The sequence below is a fragment of the Callionymus lyra genome, chromosome 13, assembly GCF_982586985.1.
Source record: "Callionymus lyra chromosome 13, fCalLyr1.hap1.1, whole genome shotgun sequence".
NCBI classification, from domain to species: Eukaryota; Metazoa; Chordata; class Actinopteri; order Syngnathiformes; family Callionymidae; genus Callionymus; species Callionymus lyra.
The window spans coordinates 12,803,772-12,825,906 of record NC_141830.1 but is presented as its reverse complement, the minus strand read 5'-3'; the positions used below and the strand labels follow the sequence as shown (position 1 = coordinate 12,825,906).

Sequence of the window (22,135 nt, the reverse complement as noted above, 5' to 3'; positions counted from 1 at the left end):
TGATTTTTCAACTTTATTTAAAACAAAATTTATACTACAATATATAGATTTTTTTTCTCAATCATTGCTTAATTGTTGAGATTATACTATGATATAAAGCAACACAAAAACATCCCAATAATTCCATCTTCAAAGTAGTTTTGACGTTTATTTTTTTAACAATAGACGTGAATTATTGATGTTGATGACATTTTAAAAGAAAATTTAAAAATTAGTCATGAGAGAAGAAAATGAAGCCTCAATTTTGCATCGTGGCTGGAAACACAAGTTGCCGATTAGGTTAGGTAGAACTTTATTGATCTTTTTTTTCCCAAATTAGCCACAGCAAATACAGCAATTTTTCATAAAAAAATTATCAAAATAAAATAAGAACAAGAACAAAAGAGAAATAAAGAGAAAGAACAAGATGATACAATCCAAGTCTAAAGATAAAGACCATAGATCAAAGAAAAAATAACAAAGACAAAGGATACGAAGATTAACAGAACATCATTATACTTTTACTCCACTCCTCCCCCGAACTCAGAATTGTACAATTTAATAGCCCTAGGAATTCATTTTTTATTATTATTAACTTTCGTGATTCGTGGTTCAGCCGTGCCAGTAAATCTGTGGAAAAAGCTCGGAAGTGATGAGAAGGAAATAAGCCTTTGAGACTAGAAAACATGAGTAAAATACTAAAGTTACTTAGATGACTTATAGTCTGACTGACAAATAAAAAGTGATAAACAGCCTCCATAGCATAATCTAGATGAGACGAGGCAAACGTCGGGACTTTCTTTCTTGGTTTAAAAAAATATTTATATATTTTTCTACTTTATCAGTCAGAAAAACCCTGTGTAGCTTGGTTTCCCTTTGAACCATGTTTGAAGTGCTCATAATGACAAGTTGTCAAAGATATTACTAATCCATCATTTTCTGTCAAGCATTTGCAAGTATTTAATTTATTAATGCTTTCTTTGGAATATATATTAAAAGAAAAACAAGCTCATCCATCAACATATTCAATAGCCTAAATACTGCAGTTTTGTTATTCAAAAAAACAAAACATATATGCCTGTATAATATTCAACAGTGAACACTCACATGATCCCGTCCTGCAGGACCATGAGGCAGCAAAGAGCTTTCCAGTTTCTCCTTGGAGCCGTTTTCATCTACCAGGTACGACACGACCGATGAATGTCAGAACACGATGCAAAAACTGAAAAGTGTACTTTCAAGCAGTGGTTGATTTTTGCACTGCATTGTTTTTGCAGGTTCTCGCAAACGGTGCGTACTCGACAGAACAATACTCTTGAGAGCATATGTAATATTTTGTGAGGCAGAAGAGAAAAGAGTTCGGCGCATCTCAATTCAATTCTTCATTTTGTAGAAAAATGGTACACTGCAGAACTTCTGGTGGAAAGCAACACGACCCTGGACACCTTCAGAATTGCATCTTTGCTGGATTTGTCTACTTTCCAAGTGAATGATAGTAGCGGAGTCGTCCACTGGGTTGAACTGAGAAGTAGTACAGTGATCGCAGGTTAGTCTTTCCCCTTTCTCACCTCAAATAAAGAAATGAGTTCAGCTTGTCAAATGTCAGATGCACAAAATGGCCCAACCAGTATACCAGTAATAGTTCGGGCATCAACTAGCATGATAATAGTCGTGATGTTCTGATGAAGCTTCATGAAGCAGTGCCATGTTGTTTAGAGGTCAGTAGGTGGCGTCGTTGTCTTAAAAATAATGTGGCGATTCATCAGAACACATGTTGAAAACCAAAAAATATATATATTAATAGTGCAGAGACCACCATCTACTAGACTCAGATCATCAGACCATCACTAGATAATAGTAACATTTTCATGCTAATGCTAACAGGCACAAGTAAATGCATGTTTCAGTGAACACAACAGTTTACAGAAAATTCTTAAGACTTAAAGGTGAACTGTATGAACCAAGTAAGCAAATAAATTCATGTTATGGCAGTAAAGCGCTGGGTTTCAAAGAGAAATATAGCTAGCATTGTCGCTAGCAGTGAAGTTACCTAGTAGCCATGAAGAGCATAACTGAAGAAAAGTGTTAACCTAACAAAAATTTAAATGTTATGCATTTATTTATGTCCTTGTTCTTTTATTGCATTTAGCATTTTGTTTATATAAATATTACTGTTTCAATCCATTTCCTGTCTTCATACCAGCCTGGTAATTTAATTCCATCATTCAAGCGTCAATAACATTTAAAGAACGTTTTTTTTGGCATCACCGTTTCATACTTTTTAAAATCTCTTTTAAGAGAACTGATGTTAATATGTGTGATTTTGTCTTTAATATCGCGTGTCATCGATTTGTTTGTGACTGCAGAATGCCAAATATCGGGTAAAGATTACCTCTGCGGTTGTAGCTCGGGGTATATTTGGAGTAACGACGTGTGCTACAGTGAAAACTGTTGCCGTGAAACACCATGTGAAGAAAATGTGATGAACATCCACCCGCTTTGCATCCCAAAGGATAAAGGTAATGAGTGTCACGCTACAGTGATGAACACGACACACACACAAACATACATACATACATGCATTGTCAGGCCGTGGCTGAAGCCTTAGAAATAAAGCAAGAAAATTCTTCTATGCAATGTGACTTGACATTTTACTGAACATCCGAGCTTTGTCCTCTTTTTGAGACTCGGAATACGGTCACCCGAAACACAGGTATGGTGTGCGCATGTTATACCTTTCCTGGACAGCCGGGTAAGCAAGCCGAGCCCACCTTCACTTGAGAACCACAATCAAAGCCCCAGTTTCAAAGCTTAATAAATTACAACGAAACATCTCTCATCCAGTCAAACAAATCGTAGAGATATTAAGGTCGCACTTTTTAATATAAATAAAAAATTAAATTAAATAAAAATAATTAAAATCACTCACTTAGGAGGATCAAGAAAAAATAAATACGAACATGTAAACTTGGCGTAGTCGAGAACAATGGCTGTGCCCAAAGGAAGACTATTTAACAAATGAGGGAGGAACAGGTGGAAACGATCAGGAATCAGGGATGACATCAGACCGGAGGAGCAAGAGGAGGCGCAAGAGGAGGAGCAAGAGGAGGCGCAAGAGGAGGCGCAAGAGGAGGCGCAAGAGGAGGCGCAAGAGGAGGAGCAAGAGGAGGCGCAAGAGGAGGCGCAAGAGGAGGCGCAAGAGGAGGCGCAAGAGGAGGAACAGTGACTTACATATACATAATGTTCGATCATGCTCATTCTTTATAGGCTTTTAAAAACGTTTAATTTAGAATTATATCTTATACACTTTTTTCATTTATATTGTTCATAGTATTTTGTTTTTGTTTTTTGACTATAAATGTAATTCAATAAATGTATGTAGTTACTATAAAATAATTAAAATATTAAATATATATTTAATCACCAACTAAATAACAGTCTTTTTCAGCTTACTGTGTCACAGACAGCAGATATTGAAAAGCTTGTTGAGCAAATATAAATTAAGATGTATTTTCTGAAATCAAATTGTGATCATTTCGGAAATTAATTTGTTAGATATTTTTGAGGCGTTCCTTTGTTCGGATTGAGTTGTTCTCAGAAAGAATAAATGATCACATCTGTCTTGGCTTAGTTTGGATCAGTGGAGAAGTGATGCTAAACACGACAACTTGGAATGATCTGAAAACAACACAGGTAACTTCCAACTTTTTGTTCGGTCCTCAAAACATTTTTTAAGGATTTGTTTCTTTTTTTAAAAGCTCCTGGAAGCCTTTGAAGTTTTGAACGGCTTTGACTACCTCGACGTTGTTGGTCAGAGGTGAGGCGATGATTGACAGCTCAGGGTTTGCACGCCCATAAATTCCAGTCAATGATTATGAGAAAAACACTTTCCTTTTCTCAATTATCAACAAAATATTTATTTTGTTCTCCTTTGACTGACGCTTTGTTTTATCTCTTCTTCTGGATTTTAGAGTAAGTGGTACTATTGCTGACTTTAAAGCAGAAGTCAGTGTCAGGTGTTCGACTGGTAGACTTCAGGAGATCATCTCTTCCTTGGAATCCAGTCTGGAAGCCGTACTGAAGGTCACCACTAAAGGTCAGTTGTTCTTTAAATTCTGACTTATTAGGTGGTTGACCAGTCTGCTCTTTCTATACTAGAAAAAAGAGGATGTTTTGTTGAACTAGTACTTCATTTAAATTCAAATAATGATATTAGCTTTGAGCTTTGAATCCAGTCAATCAGCCACAAAGACATTAACTTTAAAAGGTCATTTTCTTTCGCACAGGCTTGGTCTCCATGCGTGTCCCCGCAAGTAAAGTTGAGTACTTGTCTCAACCAAAGTTGAAATGTTTTTATAACGGGGCCACAGAATCCTCGAAGTGGACCATCAGCAGATGGGGCGAGAACTACGAGCTGACGAACGGCACTATGGTCAAGCTGGACTACAAGTGTGGGTCTGGCCAGTCTTGTGTCCTCATCACAATCATGCAGATGACTGACCTTTGGGCAGGCAAGTGCAACAGTCCGTTGATTTGAGATAAAAGTAAAGCTCACAGGTTTGGGAATTTGACACACAAAAGCATGACGCGATCTGAACACTGTCATCAGTGAGCAGAGAAGCAGATGGAGTGAACGAATGCTCCTCCCATGATGCAACACTAATAGACTCAGGGACTCATTCATTCCTTGTGCTATTAGCTTGTTTAATTCTGAGTATTCTAAGATGATGTATTCCATGTAATTTTTGTATCCTTTCTTTCTGTTATTTTTCGTTGATCTATGTTCTTTATACTTAGATTGTGTAATCTTGCACTTTGTTCTTTTTATTGCACTTTGTTCTTCTTTTTATTAATCTATCGTCTGTGTTGCTGTGAGATGGAAATCCATCCATCCATCCATCCATCCATCCATCCATCCATCCATCCATCCATCCATCCATCCATCCATCCATCCATCCATACATACATACATACATACATACATACATACATACATCCATCCATCCATCCATCCATCCATCCATCCATCCATCCATCCATCCATCCATCCATCCATCCATACATACATACATACATACATACATACATACATCCATCCATCCATCTATCTATCTATAGTACCTGAAAGTTTGTACGGCTTTGGTTTACCACATATTTAAATTAAAGTTTGTTTTAGAGTAAATTCCATTTTCAAAGATTTCAAGTTTTTCCTAGAACATTTTTGCCATATTTCTCCACACCCTGGTAATAACCAAGCGACTAAAAACAGTCAAAAAAACCTTCCAGTCACGTGCGAAACAATCCTTCATCCCATCATTTTGAGCAGCTTTTTAAAAATCCATGGACTGTGATATGTGCATCAAAGTCAACTGCCATTCGAAAACATTTTGAACCAGAGGAGTTTGATTTATTGAAATAAAAATTTGACTTAAATTGAAGAACATTTGAGAACATCTGCACCACCTTTTGCGTCAGAATAAGTAAGTAAGTAAGTAAGTAAGTAATATTTATTTATATAGCGCTTTTCGAGAGCAGGGTCACCACATAAAGAAATGTATTCATTCATCTTCAGCGGGCGAGAGGCGGGGACACCCTGGACAGGATGCCAGTCTGTTGCAGGGAACACAAAGATATAGAACCATTCACACATAAACATATTTACGGATAATTTGTAAGATTACAAGTTGCCTCCCAGAAAGTGAACTTGCAACCTGCTTGCTGTGAGGTGATCAGGCTAACTAACCACTGCGCCCCTGAAGAAATTCACTGACAGAAAAAAACAAACTCAAGTGATGTTTTTTTTTTGCAGGAACTTACGAGTGTGCTTTTGAAAAAGGCTCTGTGCGACACATCGCCTTAAAGACGTTGTCGGTATCCCTACTACCAGACACGGTCTCAATGAAATTTAACCCACTGACCGTGGACTGCTCAGATAAAGGGGGCGATGACTTTATCACTGTGGATGTCACGGCCACCATTGAAAGAACCAACGAAACATATGTTGTGTGGTGGAGCTACATGGAAAACAAGATGAACTACATCACCAACAAGTGTAAGACGCAATTATTAAAAACTCACAACGTGCCTAAATAATCCTTCATTTTCTGTTCTTTTCAGTGTCTGACGGCTCGTTTCTGTACATCTTTAAGGTTCCCATCAGTTGTAAGAAAACTTCGACACCACACGTGGTCAGTCTCTCTTTCAGAAACGCTGACAAGAAAGAAAAAACTCAAAACAAAACTATTCCGGTTATTAATGGTACTACAGATGTTTTTCTTGACATGTACATGTTTGATGAACGGTGAAAATATCATATTCACATTTGCCTCCTATATTTGCTTTTAGAGGGCAGCTTATTTTGCGGAGAAGAAACACTTGAAAGTGCGGTTTGGCCCAAAACCCCAACAGGAGACACTGTGTTTAATGACTCATGCCCGCCGGGAAGAGTCGGGTACAAGTCACGCACTTGTAGCGGCACCACATGGATGCCAGTCTACTCCCAATGTGTCAGCAAAGAGTTGAACAAACTTCATTTTGCGTCTGAGGTGGGTGCAGTGTTTACTATTACGTATTTTGAACAACTTCAATGATGAACTATGAACTGAAATAGTTCATTTTAAAATTTTAAGTTGGTATACTGAACCTTAAACTAGTTCACATAGACAGTGAACCTTCCTAAGAATGGTCAGCACATTCCTCAGTCATGGAAGTCGTTTTCGTGTTTTCATGATCCCATGTGATTGGAGCTCCTTGGCAGAGGTATGATCCGTCTCTGTGCTTTTCTAAATGAACCCGTTTAATCTCTCGTAGATCTTTTCGACCGGGATGGGCACAACTAAGGAAAAAGCCAACGAAATCTTTGAAATTCTAAAGAATAACTCCAATTTTTCAAACTCAAGTGACGGACTTGCGGACATTGACACATCTGTCAAAATTCTTGAAGTCATGTCAAAAGCATCTGAGAGTATTGAATTTGAAGAGACTCTGCTGCCGGTAAGATTCTCTTAAGATTCACTAGATCTATTGTGTATTTTAACATTTTTGTCATCTTTTTAAAACAAGAAGAGTAATAACAATGACAGAGAGAGTTTTTGTTTGTTTTAAACTGTGATTAATCCTTGAAACTAACTTTTTTTTTTTTTCTTTTGACGCGAGGAGATTTACAACGCAAAACATTAAATTGCTTTATAGAAGTTTTCTTGAGGTTGCTTTCTTGGTCAGTGGAGCCAAGCATCGTCAATCCCATAATTTGTAAAGTCATAATTGATAAATACCGTATTTTCCGCACTATTAGGCGCATCCGATTATAAGGCGCACCTTCAATGAATGGCCTATTTTAGAACTGTTTTCATAAATAGGGCGCATCGGATTATAAGGCGCATAGAATAAAAGATACAGTCAAACGTTTGACTGCGGTTGTGTTGTGCATCCACAAGATAAAGCAGTGCTAAAGGGAATGTCAACAAAACAGTCAGATAAAGTCAAACTTTATTAAGCGTTCTGACAACTCCGCTCACTCCCACGGTAACGATGTTCAAATGATGTTTAAAAGGCTTCAAGCAGCAGCGTGTGAGAATGGTGTTGTGAGCAGACAAATGTTGAGTAAGCAGCAGTGAAGTTGAGCGCGTGTATGACGGCTAGAGCGCACGTGTATGACTGGTTGAGCGCATGTGTATGACTGGTTGACTGGAAGCAGAGTTATTTTTAGTGTACAACAACCAAGACACACTCGCTCAAACAGGTGACAGTAATATCACTCCATAGACATCCGTCATGAGGTGACGTGTGTCGTAAATCCCACCCCATGATGACGCAATGACGTAATTTCTCCCACGGTATGTCGACTAAGTCGGCACAGAGTCATGAAAGAAACAAGTCACCACCTGGTAACGTTCATATATTAGGCGCACTATCGTTTTTTGAAAAAATTAAAGGCTGCGTCTTATAGTACGGAAAATACGATACTTATAAATAACATGTTTAACTTTCTGACAATGAGGCCCTTATTTTTTTTTAAATAACTGTCAACTTTAATTGTTTCTTGTAGTACTTCGCAGAAGCTGCGAGCAATATGGTCAACCAGACATGGAGTCGGATCAACTCAACCATGGTGCATCGTATGTCTTCGATGTTTCTTCATTCAATGGAAGACCTGGTGAAAAATGTCAAGGTCAACAAGACTAATGGCTACAAGACGGAAAACCTTGACATTGCATACTGCTACAGCAAGGACTGCAACACCTCCGCGTTTCACACCAGCACCGGTTTGAACTCGACGTCTGGCACCTTCAAAACTGTTGTTGTGAAAAACCTGATGGATAAACTGAGGAACAACATTAACGGCTCAGTGAAGAACAGCCTTCTGATATCAGCCACCCTGGAAGAGAACAACGACCACGTGTCTCTTCAAGTCAACCTGCAGTTCCCGACAGAGAGCAGCAAATCACGGAAACCAATGTGTGTCTTCTGGAACACGACGGAGGACGGATGGTCAAGCGTCGGCTGCGTCTTGGAGAGTCACAGTGCCTCCTTCACCACCTGCCAGTGCAACCACCTGACCTCGTTCTCCGTCCTCATGGCCAAGAGTGACATTTCTACCGAAGAGCTGGACGTGATAACAGTAGTGGGTTTGAGTTTGTCCGTCGCCTGCCTGATCATATTCCTCTTCGTGGAGTACCTGGTCTGGTCTGCCGTCATCAAGACACCTCTGTCGCACTTCCGTCACACCGCCATGGTCAACATCGCCACCTTCCTCCTGCTGGCCGACTGCAGTTTCCTAGCGTCCACGGCTCCTGAAGATCTGAGCGACAGCTGGTGCTTGATCTTCACCATCTGCAAACACCTCTTCTTCTTGGCCATGTTCAGCTGGATGCTCTGCCTGAGCGTCCTTCTCGTCCATCAGCTCATTTTCGTCTTCCACCCACTGAGAAAACGAGTCTTTATGTTCCTCTCCAGCTTTGCAGGATATTTTTGTCCAATCATCATAGTGGGAACCAGCTACGTTTACTATGAATACACGGACATGCCCTACTACAACAGCGACACCTGCTGGCTCGTCTTTGAAGAACTCCTGAAGGGATCTGTGCACGCTTTCTTCATCCCAGTGGCAACCATCATTCTGACAAACCTCTTCTCCCTGGTGGTCGTCATCGTGACCCTGGTGAAGACGTCCACCCCTAAGGGCAGCAAGTCGGATGATAAGGAGACGGCCAAAGGAATCCTTAAAGTCATGTTAGTTCTCACGCCAGTCTTCGGAGTCACCTGGGTCATCGGGTTTTTCCTGATGCTGCTGGACGAAGACAGTTTTTTTTTCATGTTCGCGAACTACAGTTTCACGATCCTCAACTCTTTTCAGGTGCTCTCAATATTTCGATTATCAATCATTTTATTGGTTCTTTACATTGACATTTTCCTGACTTTTTATTTGTCATGATCATTTCAGAAAGACGAAAAATCACAACCTTAAATTTCCAAATTAAATTGGATCGAAGATATTTAATCAGTTTAGAAGATTTATTAAAATTGAATATAAATACTACTTTCCACCTTTAACAAATGAGTAACACAAGGATCCGACAAGATTAAAAAAAACAGCAAACCTTTATACATCACAATCTTAACTAATCTTTCCTTTTTTTCCAGGGCGTGTTTATCTTAGTAACTGGGTGTGTTTTAGAGCAAAAGGTAGGTGAGATTTCATTATTTAATTATAGTTCACTCAAAATTCAAACTCATTTTCTACTCACCCTCAAGTCGACTATGGGTTGGGATTATTTTCAGAGTAATTTTAAGAGTTATAGACCAAAATGTTTGGTCATTTTAATGTAGCAACTGGATGCACTTCCTCCAAAAACATAGTTAAAAACATCCAAATAACTCCATACTGCTCGCCTGTAACATCCATCTTGGATTGAAGCCTCGACATGAGAAATTGTTCAGAAAGAAATTAAACAAGTCTATATTTTATTTATATTTAAGACTGTTTGTGCCAGATTTTAAACATTAGCACGCCATATAAACAGAAACTCATCCGGATAATCACTGCTTTCATTTTCACTCATGTACCTGATTGTAGTGTAAAAAAAACTGCCAGGTCTCCCACCAAATTGTATGACGATGTATAGAGAAAGAAACATATTTTTTGTTGATATCTTAAGATTGAAATTCCTAATATTACGATTTTAATCTTAGTAGTCTATGCGAATATAAGTCGTAATTTTGTAGCATTTAGCCAGTCGCTATATATACACAATATTTACACCAGTAAAGTAAGAAAACACACCGCAATACTTTCTATTCTTGTAAATACATGCCAGATGAGGCAAAGAATACGATTGATGGGCATAACTCCTGACTCCTTCTAAATGTAATATTCTTAAAACCTTAAAAAATATATTTAACATTGCACTCTTGTCAAAACCAAAAAATGGTAATTCAGTTTTTAAGTTGTTGTTTTTCTGCATCTCCAGGTACGAGCTGAACTGTGGAAGATCATCGTGGTAAGTCGAGTCTCAGTGAAACTCTTTCCATTGATGAATAGTTTCCAAACACTGTTTCAAATTCTTCCACCTACAGAAGAAAACAACAGGAAACAACGAGTTGTCATCGAACTCCACGCTCACGTCCACTGTTAAGGACAAATAAAGGTTAAATTTAGAATTTTCAGACAAAAACATGGACTGAAATGTAGGGTTTAGAGAATGTTCTGTAGTAAGAGAGGACATCCTTTCACTGTTTATCAAAGGTTTCTGTCAGAATACTTGTAAGTATCATAATTTATGTGAAACTCCTTAACACCTGGAGGTATTAAAGATGGAAAACTTTGAATGTTCAGTGCTGGTTTATCGCGAAATTGTCTTTTATTTTTCTAGACCTTACGTTCCAATAGAAGCTTTATATGTAATTTGACTATTACATTTGTTCATTGTATGTGTGCACATTTGTATGAATGCATTCATTATAAATTTATTATTAGTACGAGCCACTCTGGACAGATGGAGATAATGAAAAACGAAAGAAAGGCCAGGAAGTGGACCAGGCTGGGCGGCATGTTACCAGCAGGTGGCGGGCTTGAGAGGCTCCATTTCTGGGTAAAAATAAAATAAAATTTAAAAAAAAACGGTGGGAAAAGAACCAGCCTGGGCGGGAAGTTGCCCACTAGGTGGCGGGCTTAAGGGGGTCTATTTGTGGTAAGAAACTTAAAAAACCCAGTGGAAAAAGAACCAGGCTGGGCGGCATGTTCTCCCAGCAGGAGGCGAGATCGAGGCGCTCCATTTGTGGGTAAGAAACTGAGGAAAACCCTTTAAAAAAGAACCAGAGGGGGCCAGGGGGATGTTGTCAAGTATGAAGCGGGCCTCACAGTCCTCCCCTCAGGCGTTGAATAAATGCATCAATAAATGCAAAAGTAAATGCATAAATGAATGCATCAATAAATGTGTGGATAAATATCAATATGTCAAAATAAATATTGTCGTTTCTACATTTTAACTTTTATTTATACATTTTGTAACGCATTTATACATGTATTTATACATAATTTATCGTCCTTCATACTGGTATACCTGTGAAGGTGAAAAGAAAAGATGGGGGGACTTCCGGTTCCTTGCTTTACAAATGCTCTTATTTTGTTAATAAAAGGAAGCAGTCCCCATTAGTCTGCTAGCTGCTTCTACGCAAACATGGAAGACTACGACACGGAGGAGGAGGAGGTAACGATATAAGTTGACATTTGTCATTTAAAACTCGTTTTTCTACACGATAAATAATGTTTTGTATATTCATTTACAAAAATAACACACAAGAGAAGAGTGTTTGTTAACGCGTATGTTTGTTTTGTCTCCTCGCAGACCGCTTTCGTCGTGGAAAAAGTTAGCCAGATTATTAAAGAAGTAAGTATGCATTTTTAAAAAAACAAAAAAACATTGTACTTGATCATAAAGCTAAGCTTCATCATCGAGCTAAAACTGTTGGTTGTTTGGTTGCCAACGATACGGTTGCTAACCGGAAGTTGTTGAAACGATGAAGCACAGTTTAAAAAATGAATATAAAATTCTGTGCACGTTTTTGTGTGTGTTGTCAGTCTGTGGAAGCAACGATCGGAGAGAACGTCTACCATCACAGCAGAGTCAACCTGTGGAGCACCAGCATCGTGCAGCAGTGTCTCAGTCAACTCAGCAAACTGGGGAAACCCTTCAAATACATCGGTACCTGCCGGAGGAACACACATGTTTACATGTACACGGACTGACCTGGTGTTTCTCTTGCGCCTCAGCTACTTGTGTGGTCATGCAGAAGACTGGGGCGGGTCTGCAGACGGCGAGTTCGTGCTTCTGGGACAACACGACGGATGGTAAGAGCTTAGAATGTTTAAAGATTTGTTCTGTAATTTTAAGATTGTTATTCACAGTGTTGTCTTCATCCACAGGAAGTTGTGCCGTCAGATGGGAGAACAAGTCCATGTACTGTATAGTCACTGTGTTTGGATTAGCAATTTGACGCTTTAAAAGTAGAAGTGATGGGGAACATTGATACAGTGATGCATACATTTTATTTTCACCATACTGTATCGATATTCGACGGCACTGTGCCGCTTTTTTTTTTTTTGGCTTTCAAGTCTTTTTTTTTCATAGTTCTCTTATGGTTTATATTTCATTAAAATGTGTGTTTAAAGTCAACTAATCACACTTTATATTTACAACTAACATTTAAATATTCAATCCGTTTGTTCATTTTTGTGTTGCATTTAATATTCCGGCCGCTAGATGGCAGCAGTCATTATGCCCTCCACAGCAAAAGCAACAATTAAGAAAGTAACGGTTATTTCTAAAGCGCCTTTCTAGACCAGGGTCACAAAGCTTTAACAATCAAAAACAATACACAGTTAAAACTTTATACTTTAGTTCCAGAGAATCAGGGAAAAGTCTGCACAAATAAAAATGTCTTAAGATGTTTCTTGAAGGAGTCAGTAGATCATCAAACACAGAGGGAGACACCAGAGTCAAGTACTCGACAATACTACAAATATACCCTTGTTCATACAGTAGCACAATGTATCGTATTGCCAGATTATTCTCAATACACACTTTTTAGTAAAGCATATTTGTTATATTTGTATGAGCCGACAACACAAGTGTTAAGAATTAGTGTGTCAGTCGGATTCTGGTCAGTGAAACGCATGATTGTCACAACTATTTGAGGAGTGATTTATTTATATATGAAATGGTCTTTAAAAGCAGCACATGACAACCAACATCAGTCACCCCGAACACATTCCCTGTTCCGAGGTTTCAATATTTACAGGGACAGTTCAGAATGCAGAAAGAGAATTGCAAAGACAAGGCACCATGATATCTGTAGAAGACTGACAGGTCTTGGCTGACTGGAGCCAATGAGTTGAAACTTTACACTTAAATAAAGGCAAACCATAGTAAACAAGTGGCAACTCTGCTGGAATTCAAGTGAATCCTTCAGTAGTATAATCGAATAAATACATCTCAAGTGCATGTTCATCTGCGGTTTCCTTCACACCGCTTTGACACAAATTAATCAGGAACCCCAAATACGAACTCGGTCTACTCCTTTGGCCACAAATGTCTGGTCATTAAATGAATAAAAAAAACTGTACACACACTACTGCTGCACATACCAAATATTATAATTTGCACTGCCCTTAAAATAAAAAGAATGCTGGTAGAAAGGAACATGAAGCCAACGTATTTATAAAACTTGATTTCATCCCGACGACGAGACTGAAGAGATGATTGCCTCCATATTTGGTGAAAGTACAGTACATTCAGGAGACAAAGGTCCTTCTAAAAATAGGTTCCGTTTCACAGAACCATCCGACGGTGACCATGCAGAAGAGTTAGTCGCTGTCACTGTCATCTCTGTACTGGGTGGTGGTTTTCGTGGCTCTTCCGTTGTGCAAAGGCATTTCTTCATAATCGCTCCTTTGAACGAAAGAAAGAAAGACATTTAAATCAACCATTTTAAAGCGACATGAAAGTACCAAAAAACTTCATCTGTACCCATAAATCACTTCGTCGTCAGAGTCGTTGAGCATCGAGAACGCAGGGTTGTCCTTCAGCTGAGAGTCTGAGAATGAAGTAAAGATTTAGAATGAAACTCTGGTGCGAGGATCAGGCTGCACGTGTCTCACCGTAGAGGGCGTTCTTGGAGGGCGAGTACACAAACGCTAACGTGTACAAGTAAAAGTTTAGAAGACCGTAAAATGACAAGAATTCAGCTGGTTTGGTGGAGTTAAGGGTCGATCGTTTGTGAGATGCTTTCAGAACATTTCCAGACAAGCAAGATATTTAGAAGAGGAAGCAAATTAATATTGATGGAGTTAAATAACGCTATTTTTTCAATACACAAGATATGAAAAAACAAATTGTTGTTTCTGGCTCCCCCTAGTTTTAGAACAGTGTAACTGCAGTTTCATGGAAAGCCCACAAAACAAAGGAAATCTTTGCTTTTTCCACATGTATTCCTTCTACTCTAACAATGTTAATTCTGTACTTCTAAAGCTGATCATTCAATTATTCATAATTATTATTTTGAATAAGGCTTGATGATTCTCTAATGAAACTTCCTGGACTTGGAGTTGAAAACTGTTAAAAAACATGACATTTCAAAGGATATAATTTTGGTAATGAGTCGATAGTTCCGCCACAAAGTTGTCTTGGAGAGCCTTGGCACCGAACCTCAGGTAGAGGATGACCACGCTAGAACATGGAGAGCAGAGATTTAGCAACGTGTTACGACTTGTTCATGAAGCGTTGGTGTGAGCTGCACCTTATCACGAGGACCACCAACGTCAGGGCCGTCAGAAACTTGAGCCTTAGATCTGGAAAGAAGCGGAGCAGGAGATGAAAGCTGGAAGTCACAGGTGAGGTTGCGAGTAATGTGGTACCTGAGTACGGCATGTTCTTCAGCTCTGAGCAGGCTCTGACCACCAGGAAGATCAGGTAGAGGATGTAGAGGGCGACCACCACGAAGAAAAACACCTTCATGCCCTGCAGTTGTCAATGAGAACATTATCCCACCTTTCTTCTTCAACACGTGATATGATGCAACACAATCTATACAGTAAGATGAAGAGACGTTGATCAAGTTAATTTTGTACTGAAGTATTTTTAAACAATACCTTTTGGATAAGAGTACCTTTTGTATTCCAGTATTTTCACTTGATTCAATATATATCAAATTAGCTTTGCATTTGATTATTCTTACTTAAACAATTTAGTACTTTTTATACTCGAGTATTCTTACTGGATTACTTTTAAATCAGAGTAACCTTTAGCTTTTTATTTAATACATTTTTTGTCTTAGTACTTATTGCATTATTATTTTGTTTAGTATATTCTTTCTAAATTACTTTTGTATCAGAGTACTTTTTCATGCCACTATTTTAGTTGATTACATTTTTACTCAGTTCATTTTTCATGAGTACCATTTTCATTTTTTTACTTTTACTAGATTAACCTCATAGACAAACACTTTTGAACTCCTAATTACTAGTTACTGCCCCCATGACCTCTCGGTTACTTTTTTATAGAAGTACTTACTCTAGTATATTTGCAATTTTTACTATAAGGGAAAATGCAACTTTATTTATATGTCAATAGTATTTTGTTTTAATTTGTATTCAAATTATTTTAATGAAACATACATTCATTGTATTACACTTTAAAAAAAATTACAAAAGGTAACTTGCATTAGATTAGGATTTAGTGATCTTTTCGTGAAACATTCCTTTACAATTAATCAACGTTACCTCACCTGAAAGTTTGCGATGTCCACTTTATACTGGTACGTAGGGTCTTGAAGTTCGTTGACTCTAATGAAACAACAAATAAGGTTACATTTGAAGAAATGACTCCAGCTGTTGCTGGTTCCCACACTTACGTCTGCCAGATGCCGAGCGTGACTGCAGAGAGCCATAGGAGCCCCACGATTATCATCTTTGGCAGGTAGAACGTCATGAACCTCCTCTCCCCCTGTGAACATGAAGATTTGAAAAACCTCCGCTCAGAAGTCTAAAAGGAAGATAGGAAGGAGTTGCACCTGAACTCTGATGCCGTGGTAGACGCACAGCCAGAAGAGCAGCAGGGCACACAGGAATAGAGACTGGAAGAAAGCATCCAATGTGCCTGGAAACCAACTGTTCACCAGGAAGGACAGCGGGAAAAACGGATCTGGAAGATGAAACATGATAAGAATTAGGAATGTTTTACACAAAAAAACAGTAGTATCAGTATTAATATACGTTTCATAGATCCAATGATTGTCAGGAATAGTTCATCTTAATTTCAGACTAAACAACTCTAGGACTAAAAGTCATATCCTGATATAGAATATAAAAAATATGATATATATCCTGATATTCTTGTAGCAAATTGAGTCCAAATATTAAGTCAAATCCAAAAATAGCATGAAAAGAATCAAAATTTAAAAATACATAAACAATAAACTTTCCACAGCAGGTTCATGTAAAAAAAAAAAATGTTTTAACTACTTGTGGATCATCTTCTCAAAGCTTGTCTCACTTATGTAACAAATTATAGGAGTACAGATGGTGTCGCTCTGAGCCCAAACAAAGTACAGATGAGAATGAAATATCACCGTTGTATAATAGAAGCAGTGGGAGCAGGATGGACATCCACTTTTGTTCAATACCCCAGTCTCTCATGGAAAACTTTCTCAGAGAGTGAGCAAACAGACACTGGAGAAGAAGCAATAACACATTTCAAAGATAAATGACTTAATCAATGAACACAGACTAATTGACATCACTTAATGGTAATTCAAGTTCAATTCCATCAAGTCAATAAACTATGTTAAAATAAAAATATAAAAAGGAGCTTTTGTGATTATATGTTTGTTTGCCTAAATCACTCAAAACCTGTTTTTAAATTATTTTCTGATAATGTTAAAAGTTAGAATGACTAAATTATTGATCACTCTCTGTGCTGTACTTGCTCAGACATACTGATTGATTAACACGAGTGAGTTCCACAACCTGTGTTTAATATGCAACAAGAATTATTAAATAACATAAAAATAAAATACGTAACACTAAAATGCAAGGGAAACAAAAACACAATATTGGTGTTATAAGACAGATGTCTCTCTGATTCTTTTCTAATAAAATCTATTTTTGTATCCATTATACAAGCATAATGCCAAATTATATATAATCAATGAGCTACATTTGTTGATGTGAACAATACTTGGGAATTTTAATTCAGGTTTTATGCACGTAAACTATACTATCACCCTGATTTTGTTACATTTAACAAGGTTCTTCAATAGTTCATAGTTTAAATAAAATATCTTCTAAATGAAGATACACAACTAAACCTTACCGTCACTATGAAGGTCAAGACCACGAACACAAACCGGAACCAGATTTCCACTTGAGAAAAGGTTGGATTAAAGGTTTTCCACTGCAGAGGAAAAAAGCAAAAAAATAATAAGTTGAGACTGGAAAAATGTAAACTAGATCAATATTTGTGAGTGAAACCTACTAAAAAGTTGACTTTAAATTCACTTGAAATGTTTTCAAGTCCTTTGAAGGTGATCTTGACCTGATACTGGGTGTAGTTCAGGTATCCCAGGTGCAGTACGATGACCTCGTCGCATTTCTATAGGGACGTGGAGACATGAGCGACTCAAGACCATGACGGTATCAGTTAGATGGTGACACACACTTACTTCTACACAGTGTAGCTTCCGGGACTTCTGCTGAATAGCGTTGATGTGCATCACACTGGCATCCTGCAACACTCCTTTTAGCTCGACATAAATCTCGAACGGCTGTATGAAGTCTCCAACTGCAGTAACACACGTGTGTAAATCAGGATGTTGTTAAAACCTCCTATGTTTTTTTTTTTCGGTTCTTACCACTACTGTGCTCCGCCTGCATCACACAGGTGAGCCACAGCTGCTGGTTGTAGGTGTTCAAAGGCGGCGAATTTAGAATAAAGGGTCCAGTCTTTATGAAAACAAACAATTAGGATAAGAAAAGATCAGTCGATCGCTACAGGAAAAACTAGTTCAAGGGGATGTTATTTACTTTTATAATAATCCCTTACCTTTACGGAGAGGTTTTTGCCAAGTATTTGCTCTCCACTGTGCATCTGCTCAGAGATAATCTTTGGACCTGGACACATAATGTTGCATATGTTCATTTTTTTTTTAAACTTCACTCATATTTGAATAAACGTGTTTCGATGTATTGTTACTTTTAAGAGGTTTTTCTTTTAGTAATTTCTATTTTAATAGTCTGACTACATATATGCTCAGTTGTTTTTTAAAACATTTATAGGAAAGAGGATAACTTATCTTATCTCTCACCTTTAGACTGGAGATAATTATTCTAAATGTCAACGAACAGAACAGCATAGATAGATTGATAGATAGCATGACAGTTGTTGTAATTTAAACGTTAAATGGCAACAACTTTAATGACAAAAAATCTCAAGTTAGTTTTCTTCACCTGCGATGCCGAAGACGACAGTGAGGCCAAAACAAACGAGGAAGCCCACGAAGACCAGGACAAAGTGTCTTTTGGACAGACTGTACAGCCGCATAGGGGCCAGTCTGCAATAAAAAGAAGAAATCACCATCGTAATTTGAAAAAAGAATTAAAAACAAGTGAATAAATGTCACTGGTTTAAAACATCCGGCAAAAAGCGGATGTGTCAACAGAGCTAGCTTCCATGCTAGCTCCGGCGAAACAGATGGTGGAGAAAAAAATGAATTCATTTGTATTCTCACTCCATGACAAAGAGTAGAAAAAACATCCTCGTACAAACCTCTCCATGACTGTGAGTCGAAAGTGTCGACAGGCAGAAACGAATCGCCAAAAAAAGTGAAGTACGACTCGATGCTACATCCGTGTGTCAACAGCAGCCACAACTGGACTGAGACGTCAGCGTGTGGGCGGAGACTAAACATGTGACGTCACCGAACGCTAACGTTGTCATTTCGACTATAATCAAGAAAATACTATTAAAAATTATTAATAATATTTACCCCTAATAATATTAAGGTATCTCGATATATTGAAATTAAAACCAAAATGCAATTCTGTCAGAGTTAACAAGAACATATTCAAACACTTTTATTAACCTAAAAGAAAGAATACTCGGAGGATTTTTAATTTTTTTATTCGAAATTTCAATTTCAGATACATGTAGTTCTAACACCTAGATACAAATAAAGAGCATCTATTTAACCTTCATCACCAGCTCAATAAAAAAAGCACTCCAAATATTTAAATGTTCATTTGCGAAATAAAAGAGTATATTCAAAGTATTACATGGTTTCAAAGTAAAATAAATTCAAATTATTAAAGTGATTTACTTTGGGAACTATACAGGATCTTATAATGTTTGTTTGATTTGGATTTGCTTTGGATTTTATCAGTGGTTGGCTATTTTGTAGCGAGTAAATTCAAATGTTTTTCTTTTCCTCAGTATTATTTATTTATGTTTTGTATCTTGCATCGCACCGCTGTAAGATCTAGGACGGATGTCTTGTTTCTATCTTAAATTAAATTAAATTGTTTACTTTCTAATGCTAATTTGTAGATATTGGAGACAAAAAAGCTGACAAACATCCACGATTAAATTAATTAATTTGTATAATATTTTTTTGTCATCTGGTTTTTACTAATGCCTTGATTTTGCTGCTCATTTAAAATGGGAATCATAAGCCATATCAACCAAATATTACACATATCACTCTTGTGTCTGCCCTTGTCGATTTTAAGATCTTTATTGATTTGTGTTCACATCTGATATTTTCTAATTGGAACAAACTAACATTAATCTTCAGACTTATTTAACCAGATCAGACCCAACTCAGAACTCATCTGTTCAACACTTCCTATTGCATCTGGTTTCATTTTCTCCACTTTAATGTACCATTTTTTTTTATCAACCTTCCCATCATGTTTTAAATGTATAAGTGACTTTGAGTGTCCAGAAAAGGCGTGTTCAAATAAAATGTCATATTTTTATTATTTCCCCCCAAAAAGACAGAAACTATTTTTTTTTAGGAAAGGGATAAACCAGGAGTGAGTAGACTTTTGTGTCAAAAGTGCTTTATCTAATCTGTTTATTTTACAAGATACATTTTGGGGTTTTTTACTCAGTTACATTTGAGTACTTTTTGTTTTTGAGTAATTCTACTCAATTACTTTTATATCAGATTATTTAGTATGTTTTCCTAGTAACTTTATTGTATATTTTCATGCCAATATCTTCAATTTTTTTTGTATTTACCCAGGCATTTTATTCAATGATTTACCTGTAAGTACCTTTTTTACTACTGTACTTTTGGATCCGAAAACATGTTCATTCATTCATTCATTGACAACCACTTTTATCCCCGGGTCGGGTTCGCTGGGAGACTGGAGCCTATCCCAGAGTCATAGGGCGAGAGGCAGGGGACACCCTGGACAGGACGCCAGTCTGTCACATCCGAACCTTAATTATGTACTTGAGCAGCTTTTCTGAAGTGTTTTAACTCAAACACTTAAGTACAAGAGTACCTTTTAATACTTCTGCACTACAATTAGTTTAGTATCAAAATACTTTTTCGTTTTTGAGAACTTTTACTTGATTACTGTTTTAATATAAAAACTTTATTTTTATTTTTTTATTTATTTTTTTGGGCTCTCCCTTAGAGTAAGAAGCCATCCGTGAGTAACTCAGAGTAGAGCATGTCCCGCTGGTTGTAGACTGTAGAGTAAACCCAGGACAGCAGGAAAGATAAAATACTGGGTCTCCCTGCAGAAGCTGCTGCCCCCGAGACCCATCCCCAGGATTAATGGAAGAAGTCTATGACAAAGAAACGTTTTTTAACTTGTGTATTCAAGTACTTAATGTTGTGGTGTTTGTTTGTTTTTTAGTAAAAAATGCAACACAACACAACATGAGTTAGTCCAGAGACCATGACAAAAAGATTCAGTGAACACAGCTGGACAGACGCTTGGTCAACCGTCAGAGACTCGTCGTTGAGCTCATGTTTCTTCAGAAACAAACATGTTGTAAAACAGGATCATCGCCTCACTTAAGAATGTTTCCCTGCAGATTGTTGCTATATATTGGTAACTGTGGTCCAACCAATGAAACCTTCTAATTGGCCAATTAGCAACAATCAATAGAGTCGCACATGCGCAGTTCGGCACGATTCAATTTCTATATTAGGTCCGTTATTGACGAATATATTATAATATTATATATATAATATTTTATATTCTCAGTGGTAAAAATAGTGGTGATGTTTGAGAACATCGATAACTAAAGAGATACATACACTCGTTAACATTGTTACCGTATTTCGTCTAATAGAGGATGAGAAAAACAACATGCGCTAACATGCAGGTAAATCTCTTGAGTAAACACACCTGTAGAAACGGTCATCTCTGAACGGCGTCAGGTCTTCCTTCAGCTCATTGTAAGCGTCCTGGATCTTCCTGCAGAAGTACTTGAGCTCGCCGTACAGAGGGTTCTCCAGGCCGGTCGTGAAGTCTGCGTCCATCACCGCATCGGATGCCGAACAAAAATGGCGACGAGGATGAACGAGAGGCTGTTCGAGAGAGAATCAGCGGTTCGTATTGTTGAGGTTGAAATGAAAAGTGTGGGCGAGGCTGTTTGTTTTGTGTCGGTCCAGAGAAGAGAGGCTGGTGAGGTGATAGAAAAAAAAAAAAGACGAGGCGGAAGCGCAGTGACGAGCGAGAGGAGGTCACGTGACCGTGATCAGCACCCAGGACAGTGACACGAGAAGAAGGTGTGATATCGATCCAAAATACTATTGATGCTTCTTAGACATACTTTACATTTTATATCTCGACAGCAGATGTCTGTGTATGACATGATCCAAGAGAAGTATATGAGTGACAGCAGAATATTGAATGGTCGAATTAAAATAAATAAATAAATAAAAACGTTCTTTTAGGAATCGAAATATTTTTTTGAACTTTTGAATTCAGCCATTTTTATATTTGAAGCTTGAATGTATTTATATTTAAACTTTAAAAATATATTTTTAAAGGAATTAATTTTGTGACACGGGTTTGAGCTGATTATTCCAAACATTTAAAATTATAATTTCTAAATCCTATTCAACTTCTTTAATATCG

The 22,135-nt window shown here is 37.6% G+C and overlaps 3 protein-coding genes across 4 annotated transcripts; 2 read left to right on the top strand and 1 right to left on the bottom strand.

The window, feature by feature from the left end:
• Positions 1-1,107: 1,107 nt before the first annotated feature.
• Positions 1,108-10,623, top strand: adgrf3b (adhesion G protein-coupled receptor F3b). Its single transcript, XM_087806378.1, has 15 exons — positions 1,108-1,161; positions 1,257-1,269; positions 1,373-1,525; positions 3,027-3,201; positions 3,951-4,075; positions 4,266-4,292; positions 4,350-4,490; positions 5,789-6,031; positions 6,097-6,237; positions 6,325-6,524; positions 6,790-6,972; positions 8,027-9,334; positions 9,622-9,663; positions 10,449-10,478; positions 10,555-10,623. Exons 1-15 carry the CDS (start codon positions 1,108-1,110, stop codon positions 10,621-10,623), a joined length of 2,904 nt encoding a protein of 967 aa, XP_087662504.1.
• A 1,022-nt stretch (positions 10,624-11,645) lies between these two features.
• dynlt1b (dynein light chain Tctex-type 1b) lies at positions 11,646-12,877 on the top strand. The gene is made up of 5 exons (XM_087805687.1): positions 11,646-11,687; positions 11,826-11,867; positions 12,059-12,182; positions 12,251-12,328; positions 12,404-12,877. Exons 1-5 carry the CDS (start codon positions 11,658-11,660, stop codon positions 12,472-12,474), a joined length of 345 nt encoding a protein of 114 aa, XP_087661813.1. The 5' UTR covers positions 11,646-11,657; the 3' UTR covers positions 12,475-12,877.
• A 290-nt stretch (positions 12,878-13,167) lies between these two features.
• tmem181 (transmembrane protein 181) lies at positions 13,168-21,667 on the bottom strand. Of its 2 annotated transcripts, none has more exons than XM_087805002.1 (17): positions 21,401-21,667; positions 18,482-18,585; positions 18,078-18,145; positions 17,887-17,977; positions 17,698-17,816; positions 17,511-17,627; positions 17,349-17,429; positions 16,606-16,705; positions 16,048-16,178; positions 15,889-15,980; positions 15,763-15,820; positions 14,894-14,996; positions 14,776-14,827; positions 14,623-14,705; positions 14,138-14,227; positions 14,007-14,073; positions 13,168-13,928 (listed from the first exon to the last, which is right to left on the bottom strand). In XM_087805002.1, exons 1-17 carry the CDS (start codon positions 21,532-21,534, stop codon positions 13,844-13,846), a joined length of 1,575 nt encoding a protein of 524 aa, XP_087661128.1. In that variant the 5' UTR covers positions 21,535-21,667; the 3' UTR covers positions 13,168-13,843. The 2 variants fall into 2 exon arrangements, with proteins under 2 accessions (XP_087661128.1, XP_087661129.1); XM_087805003.1 differs by lacking the exon at positions 21,401-21,667 and adding an exon at positions 18,801-18,914.
• Positions 21,668-22,135: the final 468 nt, after the last annotated feature.